The sequence below is a fragment of the Papaver somniferum genome, chromosome 7, assembly GCF_003573695.1.
Source record: "Papaver somniferum cultivar HN1 chromosome 7, ASM357369v1, whole genome shotgun sequence".
NCBI classification, from domain to species: Eukaryota; Viridiplantae; Streptophyta; class Magnoliopsida; order Ranunculales; family Papaveraceae; genus Papaver; species Papaver somniferum.
Window position 1 is genome coordinate 31,719,545 of NC_039364.1, and position 14,235 is coordinate 31,733,779.

At 35.6% G+C, this 14,235-nt stretch overlaps 1 protein-coding gene across 1 annotated transcript; it reads left to right on the forward strand.

The window, feature by feature from the left end:
- Nucleotides 1–11,674: 11,674 nt before the first annotated feature.
- Nucleotides 11,675–12,812, forward strand: LOC113294486. The gene is made up of 2 exons (XM_026542882.1): nucleotides 11,675–12,068; nucleotides 12,156–12,812. The coding sequence occupies exons 1-2, from the start codon at nucleotides 11,706–11,708 to the stop codon at nucleotides 12,810–12,812; spliced, it is 1,020 nt and encodes a 339-aa protein (XP_026398667.1). The 5' UTR covers nucleotides 11,675–11,705.
- The last annotated feature ends 1,423 nt before the right edge of the window (nucleotides 12,813–14,235 follow it).

Below are 14,235 nucleotides of genomic sequence, written 5' to 3' on the forward strand. Positions count from 1 at the left end.
TAATTTCGACTAACTTAACATTTTTGAACAAATAATTTAAACAAAAAATCTTCACCAAAAATGTTATCATAATATTTTTCTATTCTCAACAAAAACCGTAACTAAATATTTTTTGTCAAAAAAAAAAAATTCTCTATCAAAAACATTTTTTCTTCATTGGAAACCCTTGTTTTCCAAAGACCTACTTAATTTGTTTTTTTTTTCATCTCATAATTAGAAACCTTTGTTTTCCAACTTTTTCTTCATTACGGCTAGAAATAGAACAAAATTGTGTATTTGGAAAATAAGGGTTTCCATGTAACGCCCCACTTAGAATCTAGGTCGGCCGTTCTAAAATCCCAATTGTGGCATACTCATGGACCCCTTTACACACTCAAACCGTCAAGCCAACAAATGAAGATCGGGCAATTTTATGGAGCACATTGATGACAATCCATAAATAAATAAATTTTATTTAATAAAACTGATAATAATTGTAAGGATTCATAAAAATCTTTGAAACAAAATTAGTCCTCGACATGGGGGGCCGGTCTCCCAAGTAAATGCTAAAACATTATTTAAAGAAAACAAAAGTATGGTCTTAAAAGAAATCAATATGTTATTTATCTAATTAAACACCTTAAGATAAAGATGAAGTAGCTTCTCGAAGCAGAAATGCAATCTACAAGTTGGGTAGCTATACAGTCACGTTTTCCTGAAAAAAATAATAAGTTAGGTCAGACTTCAACTAAAAGTAGGCTTTCGCATCCTTATATATTTTATGGATAATCTAGGAAAACCGTAAATCCTTATAAAAAGATGTTGCAACGTAAAATATTTCACATACTAATTTTTTGAAAACATGAAAAAATGTCAGCAACTTGAATATCTAGTATTTTAATAAAAGAATAAATACACAATAAAAGAAAATATAGTCGTATAAAGGCATTGTAAAACAAAGGTTCCCACCTGCTGACCTAAAATATAATTATTCACTGATTTCCCCTCTCTATGCTTCATATTTTTACTGTACTATGCACAATATCAGCCCAAATGTAGTCCACTTAGTTTTCCTACTGTGCACCGGAGAAATTAAATGTTGTCGATCCCAAAATAAAATAATAGATCCATATTTTTTAGGCGATCCCTCGGTCATTTCCTAATAGTCCATGGGAGTCGAGCCAACAATGGACTAAGGACTACGGACAACCAATAACATTATCCTCTTCGCATAGCATATTTACGTGGACTGCCTTCATAAACAACTAAAAATGAAATCACAAAAGAGCATGACAGAACCAAGTATCACTCTGCAACCATTATCCAACAGTACGACTATTGAAACCAGGTAACATTTGAAATACTGACGCCTTTTCATAGTTTGTCACTGCCAAAATGCTTCCAAAATAATCTCGTCATTAAGAGAATAGTTCACCACTAAGATCTTGTTTGTTTGCAGCTGACTCGGCGTCTGGATCTGAGTCAACCTCTGACTCGGGCCGAGTCAGCAGTCAGACTGTTTGTTTTGCATTTTGAGTCAGATCTGACTCGACCTATGACTCAGACATAACCCCTGACTCGGATCCATTTGAGTCAGGTAACAAAATACCCCTGACTCACAGGAACAAACCACTGACTCACGTTTTTTGAGTCAGATGAGTCAGATCTGACTCAAAACAAACATATTGAGTCAGATCCAGATGAGTCAGGTGATTTCACTCAGATCCAGATGACTCAGATCCAGACGACTCAGATGAGTCAGGAGTAAACAAACATAGTGTAAGTCTAAATTATTAATATTCTGTAGCACATACAGTGATCCCTTTCAATGGTCACACATCCATTTGTCAGTGGTATAAAATTCAAATTACAAAAAAGAAAACTAACTTCCCTGACCTCCCAAGACTTTAAATGGTCAAACAAATTTCTTACTATAAATGTAAACGACAGTAAGTAACATTTAGTATTCAAATTAGTGCATAAACTCATATTTACCACACATTCCCCACTATTACAGTCTTAATCCCGCCCTTAAAATAAAATATCAACACTAACGTTTTCATCGTGCCGTGAGATCCATTGAAGGCTGCATCACTAGTAAATTAAATACTGGTGTATATACAGATCTTACAAAATGTATACATCAACAGTTGACTAACCAAATCATTTATTATGATCATGGAGTGCGTGATTTTTCCGATCCCAATTGGGTAAGACAACTACCATCCCCTTTATATGTATACTACAACGTAATCACGAAAAACGTTTTATACGAACTGGGAATTTATAAAGGGGATTTTAATAAAGTGCCACACTTCCAATATGCAGTTTCTGAAAATGCCACCGTTTTTTTCAGAGTTTATTAAATGCCATACTCTTGACTTTTTTCATCCCGTTTTTTTGAGATAACGGTTAACGGCTGTTAGTCTCTGTTAGTACATACGTGGCATTAAATAATTCGTACAAAATTACATAGAAGCCCCTGAATCAGTTAACAAGGATTGAGTTAATCAGTTCACTGGGATTGAGTTAACCGGCTATAGAGTAGTGAGTTAACTCGCGACTCGGTGCACGTGAGAAAAACGTGCAAGATTTGCTAACTGTCGGAATACACGTGGGATCAATCTAAGAGAAAAAATCGACGATCCATATTTTACCATATGTAAGGAACTTCAAAAGACTATTAACATGTAATTAGTTCTTAACTAATATCATATCATTTCCATTCATAAAGTAAGATTATCCATCAAAATAAAACTGAATTCTGGTACATAAAAAAAAAGATCTAACACAACAAGAAGCACACACACACTTCTACTTCTTCTTAGCCTTGCTTTGCTTTCCCTTTGTGACAGGAATATGTTGACTAACAGATCCAATACCAGTAAAGTTCTGACTGAAATTCAGAACATTTTGTGTAGATCCATGGGTGCTAGGTTCTGCTGGTGCTCTTCCAAAGTTTTTAGGTCCTGTTGACTCACCAACAAATGAAGATGTACCTCTGGATTTGTTCACCTTTGCTTTACCCCTTGCACTGCTACTTTCAGGATGATCTCTACTAGTGAAGGTGCAGTTTGCAGCATCATACTCGGTGCTTGGCATGAATCCAGTTGGGTTTTTACCAACATCACCACCAGCACAGGTTCTCTTATTATGACCAGCACAGTTTGCTGTTGCTTTCAATGACCCATCAGTTCTTCTTATTCCAGGCAGCGGCAAAACCTTCCTTCCCTGAATTCTCTTGACGGAATTCCGTCCACAACACAGCTCGAGCAAAGAAATGTAACCTACGGTTTATCAATAGCCTTGGTTTCATTCACCTTGGCCTCCAATGAATCGCGATGGGTCACAAGAGTTGGGAACTTACCTGCATTTCATAGCATTAAAAGAACACAATTAGCAATGACTATGTTGAAAAATTGCTAGTAAACAAGAGCATAATAACAAAAAGGCAAGACAAAGGAGCAGCAACAAATTGATAAGTACGTAGTTCTTAGTAGAAAAAGTAGAAGTGTGGAACTTCTTTGCAAGCTTCTTGACCAACTTCTTGTTCTTGTTAACCTTCTTAAGACCTTGAACATCCATGTGCTCAAGACCGATCTTCTGAGCCTGTAATCAAAAGTAACAAAGTATTATTACAAGGGACAAAAACAATTTGATCAACTCTCACCAATGTGGCCCTAGTAACTAGCGAATTTGAGAACTCAAGCAAATAATTAACAGAATAACAATATGAAGATGTAGCCATCATAGCGAGCCATAATCTGATTAAGACAGAGCATATGAAGTACACAGATACAAGAGTACTTTAAGCAAGCCTAATATCTGATGATTACACTAAAATGACTTAAGAAACACATAGTTCTTCACCCCAGGCGAGGCCATCTCTACTGAATTAGTAAAACACTGGCTAGGACCCATATATTCCTATAAGCGAAGAGTTTCCTGCTCACAAACCCTAGTCAAAAAGTTCACAATACACGAAACCAGACTAACAAAAACCCATTAATCAAAAAGTCCCTGGGCCCAGACATCTGATATGACCTATCCAGGCAATGTGAAAACTGACAAAGAAACTCCCATTATTCCAACCAATTCAGAAGCATTTTTTGCTTCAGGAGTGACATCAGCAAGAGCATAACTAAGACTGCATTTTTCCCTCAATAACAAGTCGATTAATAAAAAATATGTTACAGTATTAACAACCAATAAGCTAGAGAAAAAATAAACTGAACTGTAAATAAAAATTACCTGGACAAATTCAGGGCACATGAAGGAGAGATCCCCAAACATCCCACCCTCAACATACCCCTCTGCAATTCCAACAATTTCTACAACTTAAATCTTAAAACAACTTAAACAAAACAAAACAAAACAAAACAAAGTAAACCTACTAATTCATAGAATTGAATTAAATTGACAAAATTCGAGACAAAATTAGGGCTTATACCTGATGATAAAGTATGTCAGAATAAACCAACTGGTGGGAAATAAAATCACAATAACATATCAGATTGATGATTTTCTTCGATTTCAGGTACAAAATCGGTTTTCTAGGGTTTCAAAATAATTCAAGTTACTACACAGATCTAGATTTCTGGTATATGGGTTTCGATTAGGATATCAAACTTTAGAAGAAAAGGCTTTGATTGTTGGTTTTTTCAGCTGAAATCAGGAACCCTAATTTCTTCACAATTTCATTAACATCTCAATTCTTCTTCAAGACAATACTACAACTTCAATTTAGCAATAACCCTTTGATCTTCATCTGTTAACATCCCGTTTAGCTTATCAATTCCAAATAAACTCAACATCAAACTCTAACCTTCACAGAAACACTTCGCTTCAACTCAATCGTGGATTCTAACCAAACCCAACTATGAACTCATCAGCACCACACTCGGTTGATTGGTTTCACTAATTTTCTGCAAGGTTTTCTCAACAAAGATTTCATCTTTGGAACGCCGGAGAAAAAGAAGAAGGAGAAGGAAGAGAAGAAAGGAAAGAGAAAGAGAATTCAAGTGTAGTTAGGTAATGTTGCTTCTTGTAACTGATTCAAATCGACCTAATAGTGTGAATCATTGTCGAGTTTGGACCAACACGAATTCAAGGGTAGTTAGGTAATGTTGACACGTTGTATTGACTTTTTCAATGATTATAGACCGAGTTAGTGGGCCCTGACGGAATATCTAACGGTTGTGGCATTTAATAAACTCTGAAAAAAACGGTGGCATTTTCTTGAATCGGGATTTGTAAGTGTGTCAGTTTGTTAAAAATCCCATTTATAAACTTACTAGAAGTAGCTAAACCTAAGACCACATATATAAAGGATTAACGACTTAGTTGACATCAGAGGTTAATCAGGAAAAAAAAGAAAACAGTTCCCATCGGTTACCACAACCCCGTTCAATTATGATGAAGATTGTAATAATCTCTCACTAAACAAACCTTTAACTCCTTCTTCTTATTAATCTTTTGTGAACAATCCTAGAGAAAACTTTCCATACCCACTAGACCAATCTTAAAATAGATAAGAGATAGAAAACCTACCTGATTTGCGGCAAGAAGATGTTCTTCTTAACGATACCAAGCTTTAACTCTTACATCAATCTTGTTTATTCAAACTCTTCCTTGCGGAAACCAAGGTTTCAGAAAGAAAGACATTTTAGACGGATGGTCTCTTTTAAGTTCCTTGTAAGAAGAAAAGTAACCCAAATCCGTTTCTATATTTTTGTTAGTCAATTTTCCTAAAATACCCGAGATTTCTTCCACCAAAAATCTTGCAACAATTAATGATTTGGGTGATGGGATAGATTTTTTTTTTACTCGGTAAAAATTAAGCTTGATGAGGGATAGATATACACGCCCAAAAGTAAGGATACTACTAATAAAACAAATGGGTTAGATGATAAGGGGTTTTACAATCTCCCACCCTAATAAAAAAGGATTACGTCCTAGGAATCAATCTATATTTACCGATTTAAGTTTCACAGGATGCCTTATTGTGGTCCAATTAGTCAGCTAACCGTGCGTTAGCATACTAAATGTTCGCATCGATATTTCCCAAAGTATATAATCAGGTAAGCAATATAAATGCAACCCCTCAGTCATTGCATTTTTCCCGTACAAAGCAACACATTTGCGATACCTAGGTCATCGCATTAATAATTTAGGGAATTCGAGCCAACCACACGTAAAACACAAAACAATCAACAATTATCATCACACAAAAAATAAGCAAAATGTAAAAATATGTCGATTGAGAAAATTAAAAAATATACTTCTATCTCGACAACATGTTCACCATCACCAAGGGGTAACATAACATTCATTCGGAGTTGTTCTCTCCCTAGTGGTACTTCATGAAGTTTCCAATTGTTCTCAACTCTAGGTTTATTTTTATTTGGACAATATGGGGATTTATGCCCTTGTTCGCCACAAGCGTAACAATGCCCTCTAAAAACGTAAGGTTTCTCTTATCCATCGGTTCTTTGTGACGGAGGTGCTTGAGTTGCTGCTCCATGGTTAGTGGTCTGCTCGTGCCTTCTTCCAATTGTACCTTCCTACTTCATTAGACCTCTCATTTCTCTCAGGTTCTCCTTTATTTTTCTAGCCTCTTGGATTCTTAAGCAATGTTCCCTAGCATAATTCACGACTTTTGCATATGTATCAAAACTAGGGTTCCCAATGATGTGACGAGCAATCCCATTATGCAATCCACTCAAAAACCTCTCGATCATGTCTGCTTTTATAGGAATAAGTTGTGCAACAAATATCGATAAGCGATCAAACTCGCACTCATATTCAACTGCTGTTTGATCTTCCTTTTGCTGTAGTTCTTCAAATTGCCTAATCATAACTTGACGCTCAGTCGGGGGAAAATAGTGTGCAAGGAACAAATCTTTAAATCATGTCCAAGTAACCTCCATGACATCAACTGTCCTGCCTATCGACTCCCACCATGTTGTTGCATTCCCCTCTAATAGGAAAATGGCCATCCTCTGACTATAAACCCAGAACAATCAAACTGAGATAGTATCATATCCACTTTGGTGCACCACTAATGTGCTTCAGTTGTACCTCCCTTTCCTGTGAATAAAAGAGTGTTTCATCTTAAGAAAATCTTGGTAATACTGAACCCAAGACCTCGCATTTGTCTTTACAGTTCTGGGTTCATTCCTTGCTGGGGGTGCAACAGTTTCCGTAGGTTCACGTGGACCAAGTCTCTGATCTAAAGCCGTTGTGATTGCATCATTCAACATTGTATGAAGGTTCTCTAACGTTAAGGCGTTAGGCCCACCCTCTCTTTCTTCGATAGGAACAGATCGAGAGCCATTACCAGATCAAGAGCTACCTGTGGACCTCGTCTTATCCTCACTACGGGATCTACTATCATCAATGTGTGAGTTACTCTCTTCCACACAATTCTCAACAAAATTCCCAACCCCATGATGACCTCGGACATGACCTTCAGTATTACATCTATCGCGGCCATTGTTTCCATTTCCGTCTATCTCTATGAATAGAAAACAAGAAACCATCAACATAAATTCATACAAGGCAAACAATCAAAGTTCTTTTAAAGCTCATGCCTAACGTGATCAAACAAGACCCTATACCAGCTCCCAAGGATTTATGTTACCAGGGATCTGATACCACTTTGTAACGTCCCACTTCGAGTTCTAGGTCGGCCGCCCTAAAATCCCCAAGTGTGGCATACTCATGGACCACTTTACACACTCAAACCGTCAAGCCAGCGAATGAAGATCGGAAGATTGTATGGAGCACATTGATAACAATCCATAAATAAATAAATTTTATTTAATAAAACTGATAATAATTGTAAGGTTTCATAAAAATCTTAGAAACAAAATTAATCCTCGACGCGCAGGTCGGTCTTCCAAGTAAATGCTAAACATTTATTTTAAAGAAAACAAAAGTATGATCTTAAAAAAAATCAATATATCATTTATCTAATTAAACACCTTAAGATAATGATGAAGTAGCTTTTCGAAGCAGAAATGTAATCTACAAGTTAGGTTGTTCCACAATCACGATTTCCTGAAAAAATAGTAAGTTGGGTCAGACCCCAACTAAAAGTGGGCTTTCGCACCCTTATATCTTTTATGGATAATCTAAGAAACCCGAAAATCCTTATAAAAAGATGCTGCAACGTGAAAATATTTTACAGACTAATTTTTAAAAATATGAAGAAATGTCAGCAACTTGAATATCTAGTATTTTAATAAAAGAATAAATACACAATAAAAGAAAATCTAGTCGTATAAAGACATAATAAAACAAAGATTTCCACCCGCCGACCTAAAACATAAGCATTCACTGATTTCCTCTCTATATTTCATATTCTTACCGTACTATATACAACATCAACCTAAATGTAGTCCACTTAATTTTTCTACCGTGCGCCGGAAGAATTAAATGTTGTCGATCGCAAAATAAGATAATAGACATATATTTTTTAGGTGACCCCTCGGTCATCGCCTAATAGTCCATGAAAGTCGAGCCAACTACGAACGACGGACAACCAATAACACTATCCTCTTCGCATAACATTTTTATGTAAACTGCCTTCATATGTAAAAATGAAATCACAAAAGAGCATCGCAGAACCAAGTATCGCTCTGCAACCATTATCCAACGGTACGACTACTGAAACCAAGTATTTATCCTTACTGTTCTACAGAGCAATCGAGAGATCAAGACGAAACTAACGTACCTAATTTCCAAACTAATGTGTCATAGTAAAAAGTACATTTCTAATATTTGAAATACTGACGCCTTCTCATAGTTTGTCGCTGCCAAAATGCTTCCAAATTAATCTCGACATTAAGAGAATAGTTTAGTACTAAGTCTAAATTATTCAACTAATATTAAGTAGCACATACAGTGATCCCTTTCAATGGTCATACACCCATTTGTCAGTGGTATAAAATTCAAATTACAAAAAAGAAAACTAACTTCACTGACCTCCCAGGACTTTAAATGGTCAAACAAATTTCTTACTCCAAATGTAAACGATAATAAGTAGCACTTAGTATTCAAATTAGTTCCTAAACTCATATTTACCTCACATTCCCCGTTATTACAGTCTTAATCCCGCCTATAAAATAGAATATTAACACTAACGTTTTCATCATGTCGTGAGATCCATTGAAGGCTGCATCACAAGTAAATTAACTATTAGTGTATATACAGATCCTACAAAATGTATACATCAGCAGTTGACTAACGAAATCATTTACTATGATCACGGAGAGTGTGATTTTTCCAAGCCCAATTGGGTAACACAACTACCGTCCCCTTTCTGTGTATACTACATCATAATCATGGAAAACGTTTTATATGAACTGAGAATTTATAAACCTACTAGGAGTAGCTAAACCTAAGACCACATATATAAAGAACTAACGACTTATTGTACATCAAAGATTAATCAGGAAAAAGAAACAAAACAGTTCCCGTCAGTTACCACAAAACTCATACCACAACCCCGTTCAATTACGATGAAGATTGTAATAATCTATCACTAAACAGACCTTGAACTCCTTCTTATTAATCTTTTGCGAACAATCCTAGAGGAATCTTTCCAGACCCATTAGACCAATCTTAAAATAGACAAAAGACAGAAAACCTACCTGATTTGCGGTAAGAAGATGTTCTTCTTAACGATACCAAGCTTTAGCTCTTAGACTGATAGGATTTCGGGAAACCCTATATGTAATAACAGCAATCGCCCAGTGTCTAACTGGTAGACAGAGGCAAGTACGGGTCGAACCCACAGGGAGCGGTGGAAATACTCTAATCAATATCTCTAATGGACTAACAAATAAAGATGTTTTTGGATTTTTGAAAGAATAAGGACAATAAGAAAAATAAACTAAAGTAACAAAACGAATCAAATGGGAGAGTTGGTAACCAGGGTTTAATGTATCCACCACTATTTCTATTCAATACTGAAATGAAACATAATTCATGAATTATTTATTATTCGTTCTATTGACGTCACCTATTATATTTATTAGAGTCGCAAATATCACTGGGACGCCCTAAGCATGGCACATCAAAAGACTAAACCAAAGCATGCACCATCAAATTGCATTAGCGAGAAATTTATACGAAACTAAATATAAGTTCTCAAATAATACCTGGCTATTCTAAGCATACCCCATCGAAGGATTTAACCCAAGCATGAAATATCAAATAAGTAGACAAATATATTTTCGATCCTAACAATTATGCACAAAGGTTATACGAAACCGGTGAAGCAACAACTCATATTATCATTAGATCAATATATAATATCATGAAATTATTTATTCAAATCAAAATGGGTTATTGCTATATAATCCAATTAATCAAAAATGGCCAAATACCCATGTAATTTCAACCATAAAAATCCTAGTTACAAAATAATTAGCAAAACATGGCTTTCTCAAAAGCCATAAACAAATATATTAGAGATTAACTAGCTAATCGAATTGGAAATGAAAACACAAGAATCGCTAACCCTTATCTTCCCCTCTTGACAGCTTCTAGCCGCGCCTCCTTTTCTTCTCTCGTTTTCGGCATAGCAGCCGACCTCCCAAAACCGGCCTCCCTTTTCTGTTTATCTTCGTTCCTCATATAGTCCCTGCGACAGTCTAATAGGTCGTTTGGATATGAAAACAGAAGTAACTTTTCTACTTATTTAAGTCAAAGAGTCAAAAGCATGTTTGGATGACAAATTATACACCAACTTATTTAAGCAAAAAAGTAGCTTTTTTTTGGAGTGAAAAAACTCGACTTCCAACTTCTCCCAGAAGTTGCTTCTAAACTTCTCCTCGGTGATGTCGTCTTTTTTTTCTTTTTTCTTTTTCTTTCCTTCTTAATACACTTTCCTCTCTCATTCGAACTCGTCTTCCTAGAAAAAAAAAAAATTCAGAGCAGCTTGGATTAGGAAGAGTACAAAGGGGTAATACCATTGAAAGGTATAAATATTTAAAGAAAATTGATGAGATTTATGTTCTTTGTAGCATTTTTTTTTTCCAGATTGTAGAAGTACCGAAGCCTTTGATCTGATTATCTTAAAACTTTGATTTGTTGCATGATTTATTTTGTTTTTTTGATTTTTTTGAATGTATATTGATTTGTTTATGTAGATCTGATTATCTTAAAACTTCTGTAAGTAGTTGATGTAAGTCATGATATCATCTTTCCCATCTTTTTTAATTTTTCTTCATTAGATGTAGATTAAAAAATTTAAATGAAACAAATTGAAATTTTAGAGATCTTACAACTTTTGACTGTGGATTCTATTAATTTGTTTTGTTAGTATAGTTGAATCTTTAAAATTTTCATTTTGGTTGGGATGTTTATCATGATTTAAGAGAGCCGGTGGGTGTAGTTTTAATGAATAAGGAATTACTTAGCAATTAATCATATGAATAATAAATTGATTTGGTATCATCAATCATGAGAAGAACAACGTTATCAAGTTGGCTATGCCTACTGAACTTTCAATCCTCTCATGAAGTCCAGTTAGCATATTCCAAGGGTGCGTCTAAGGTTTCCGTCTATTTGCGATGAGATGTGCATTTATATAAAACATTTTTCAGTTCTCCCATGAACTGCTGAATGTTAAGTTAATTTGATACTTTGGTTGCAGTGTATTCATGTCCTGTAGTAGGAAGTATTTATCATCTTGCGTCTTCCTTGTTTATTAGATTATGGCTTCAAGTTCAAACCAATCCCCATTGCCTTCGTTTGAAGATGCTAACGAAGTTCCGGCCAATTGGTCTCCAGTACATGAGTCACATTTCATAGAGTTGATGTTAGATAAGGTCCGAATATGTGGCCAAAATAGGCAAACAGGAACCTTTTCAAAGCATGATTGGACTGACATTAGGAAGCAGTTTCATAAGAAGTTTAGGTTGAAATATTCTTTGAAGTCGTTCAAGAACAAATTCACCAAGTTGAAGGAAAAGTACAAAGATCATAAGAAACTCGTGGAAGATAACACCGGATTAGGCTGGGATCCTGTTTTGTGTACCGTAGAGGCCTCAAATGAATGGTGGGATGAGCAAGTGAAGGTGGTGTTCAACTACTTTACCTTCTTTTTTTAGCTATCCAGCAACATTTTTATTTTGATGAAATACTAACTTTTCATTAACTAACAGAATTTTCCACGAACAAAGGTGTTCCGTGTCTCTGGTTGCCCCGAATATCGGAAGCTACAAACTATATTTGGTGATACCATGGCAACGGGAAATCTTAGACAGACACAAGAAGGTGGTTTCTCTTCTACCGATGGTGAAGATGAGATAGATATGACTGAAAATGGAAGTCCCACGCAACCATTAGATACACAGGTCTTCCCTAATGGTGGTGTCACGGCTGATAGGATGGAAGAAAATGTTGATTTTCGTCGTCGCTCGCAAACACCAAGTGGTAGCCACAGAAGTACCCATGTTCCCAATGATAGTGGTGATGTAGCTGGTGAGATGGAAGAAAATGTAGATAACCAATTTCGTAGCCGTTCACGTACACCGATTAGTAGTAGACGTGGCAGGAAAGAAAACAAGGCTAATGAGATCGGAGAGTCGTTAAAGATGTTAGCTGAAAATGCTAAAGCTAAACTAGAGGATAAAACAAAATATACCATCTCTGAATGCTTAGAAATTTTGGATTCAATGGGGGCACATGTTGGAAGGCACACGTATGTGAAGGCGGTGAAAGTTCTTCAAAACCAAGGATGGAGAGAGACATTTATCAAAATGTCGAAAGATCGAAGGGATGATTGGATTGTTTCTATTGAAGATGGAACCTTTGACTAAAATGATGAAGCACTGTGAATCAAAGCTAGTGGTACTAATCTAGATGAAATTTTTTTGGTTACAAATATTTACTAGCTAACCACAGGAAAATAGACTATGGGATATGGAAGGAGTTATAACACACTATCTGAAGTCAAGCCTTTTTGATTTTTGTTGATATTTTGGTGTAATTTTGGTTTAATTTGTAGGATGCAGAAGTATAGCGTATATCTCATTGTTTGATTACTCATCATTTGCAGTGAAGATAATTGTAGGACATCCTATGTAATAGCTTGACTTGAGAATATATATAATATATATGGTTTTCATTATAAAAAAATTGTTGTCTTCATTATGTCTGTATCTTTTTGCTCCTTTTTTTTTCTGTTCTTTTAATTGTGTACTATTATTCATTTTCACATCTGGCTTCTCTTACATTTTTATGGTATTTTATGAATTAACAGGTTGTTACATGAGTTCAGATAATGAATCCGGAACAAGTAGTGAAGATGAAGTCGTCGAGCTCGTTGTGAGGTATGTGGTAGAGCAAAATATAGGAAATTGCATTCCGAAGCAACCTTATAGGACCGACTCATTAACTGGTAAACAATATGTGTATAACATACTAAATGGGAATGTGAATCGGTGCCCAGAAATACTTCGTTTAGAAGTTGATGTATTGTACGACTTGTGTGATATATTGAGATACCGGGTTTTTTTACGTGATACTCGTAATGTTGCTGTTGAAGAACAAGTTTGTATTTTCTTGTATACAATAGGGCACAATGAATGTAACAGGTTGGTCGCAGATCGGTTCTAGCATTCTAACGAGACCATATCTCGTCATTTCAAGACAGTTTTAAAAACCATATGCATATTTTCAAAAGAAGTCATCAGATCTCCAAATTTTGATGTTATCCATCCTTATATTATGAGTAGGCGTGATAAGTATTACCCTTGGTTTAAGGTATACACCATGGTCATCAATTATGTATGTTGTTGAGTTTAAGTACATGGATAATATAACATAACTACTATATTTTTTGTTGGTAGGATTGTGTTGGCGCGATCGATGGAACTCATATTAGTGCTTCAGTTCCAAGTGGTGCAGCACAAATACCATATCGAGGCAGGAAGACCTTGCCCACTCAAAATGTGATGTGTGTTTGTGATTTTGATATGTGTTTCACTTATGTTTTAGCTGGTTGGGAAGGCACAGCCAATGATGCAAGAATATTTGTGGAAGCTGTCAGCGATCCGCAGTCAAAGTTCCCGCATCCCCCTACAGGTGAATTTCCATTAATGTTATACTTCATTTTCTTTTTTATCTAGTTTGAGAGTGGAAGCTTAAAGATGAATCTATAAAATATGACTTCTTAAATTATGAAGAACGGGTGCTAGTAAAAAATAAATTACTCACTAACAATGCAAATTACAGTTCACA

What these genes read in the sequence shown, in the direction of transcription:
- LOC113294486 (XM_026542882.1), top strand. Translation starts at nt 11,706, where the DNA reads ATGGCTTCAAGTTCAAACCAATCCCCATTGCCTTCGTTTGAAGATGCT. An exon ending in GGTGGGATGAGCAAGTGAAG is followed by an intron (nt 12,069 to 12,155) that starts GTGGTGTTCAAC and finishes ATTAACTAACAG; the next exon opens with AATTTTCCACGAACAAAGGT.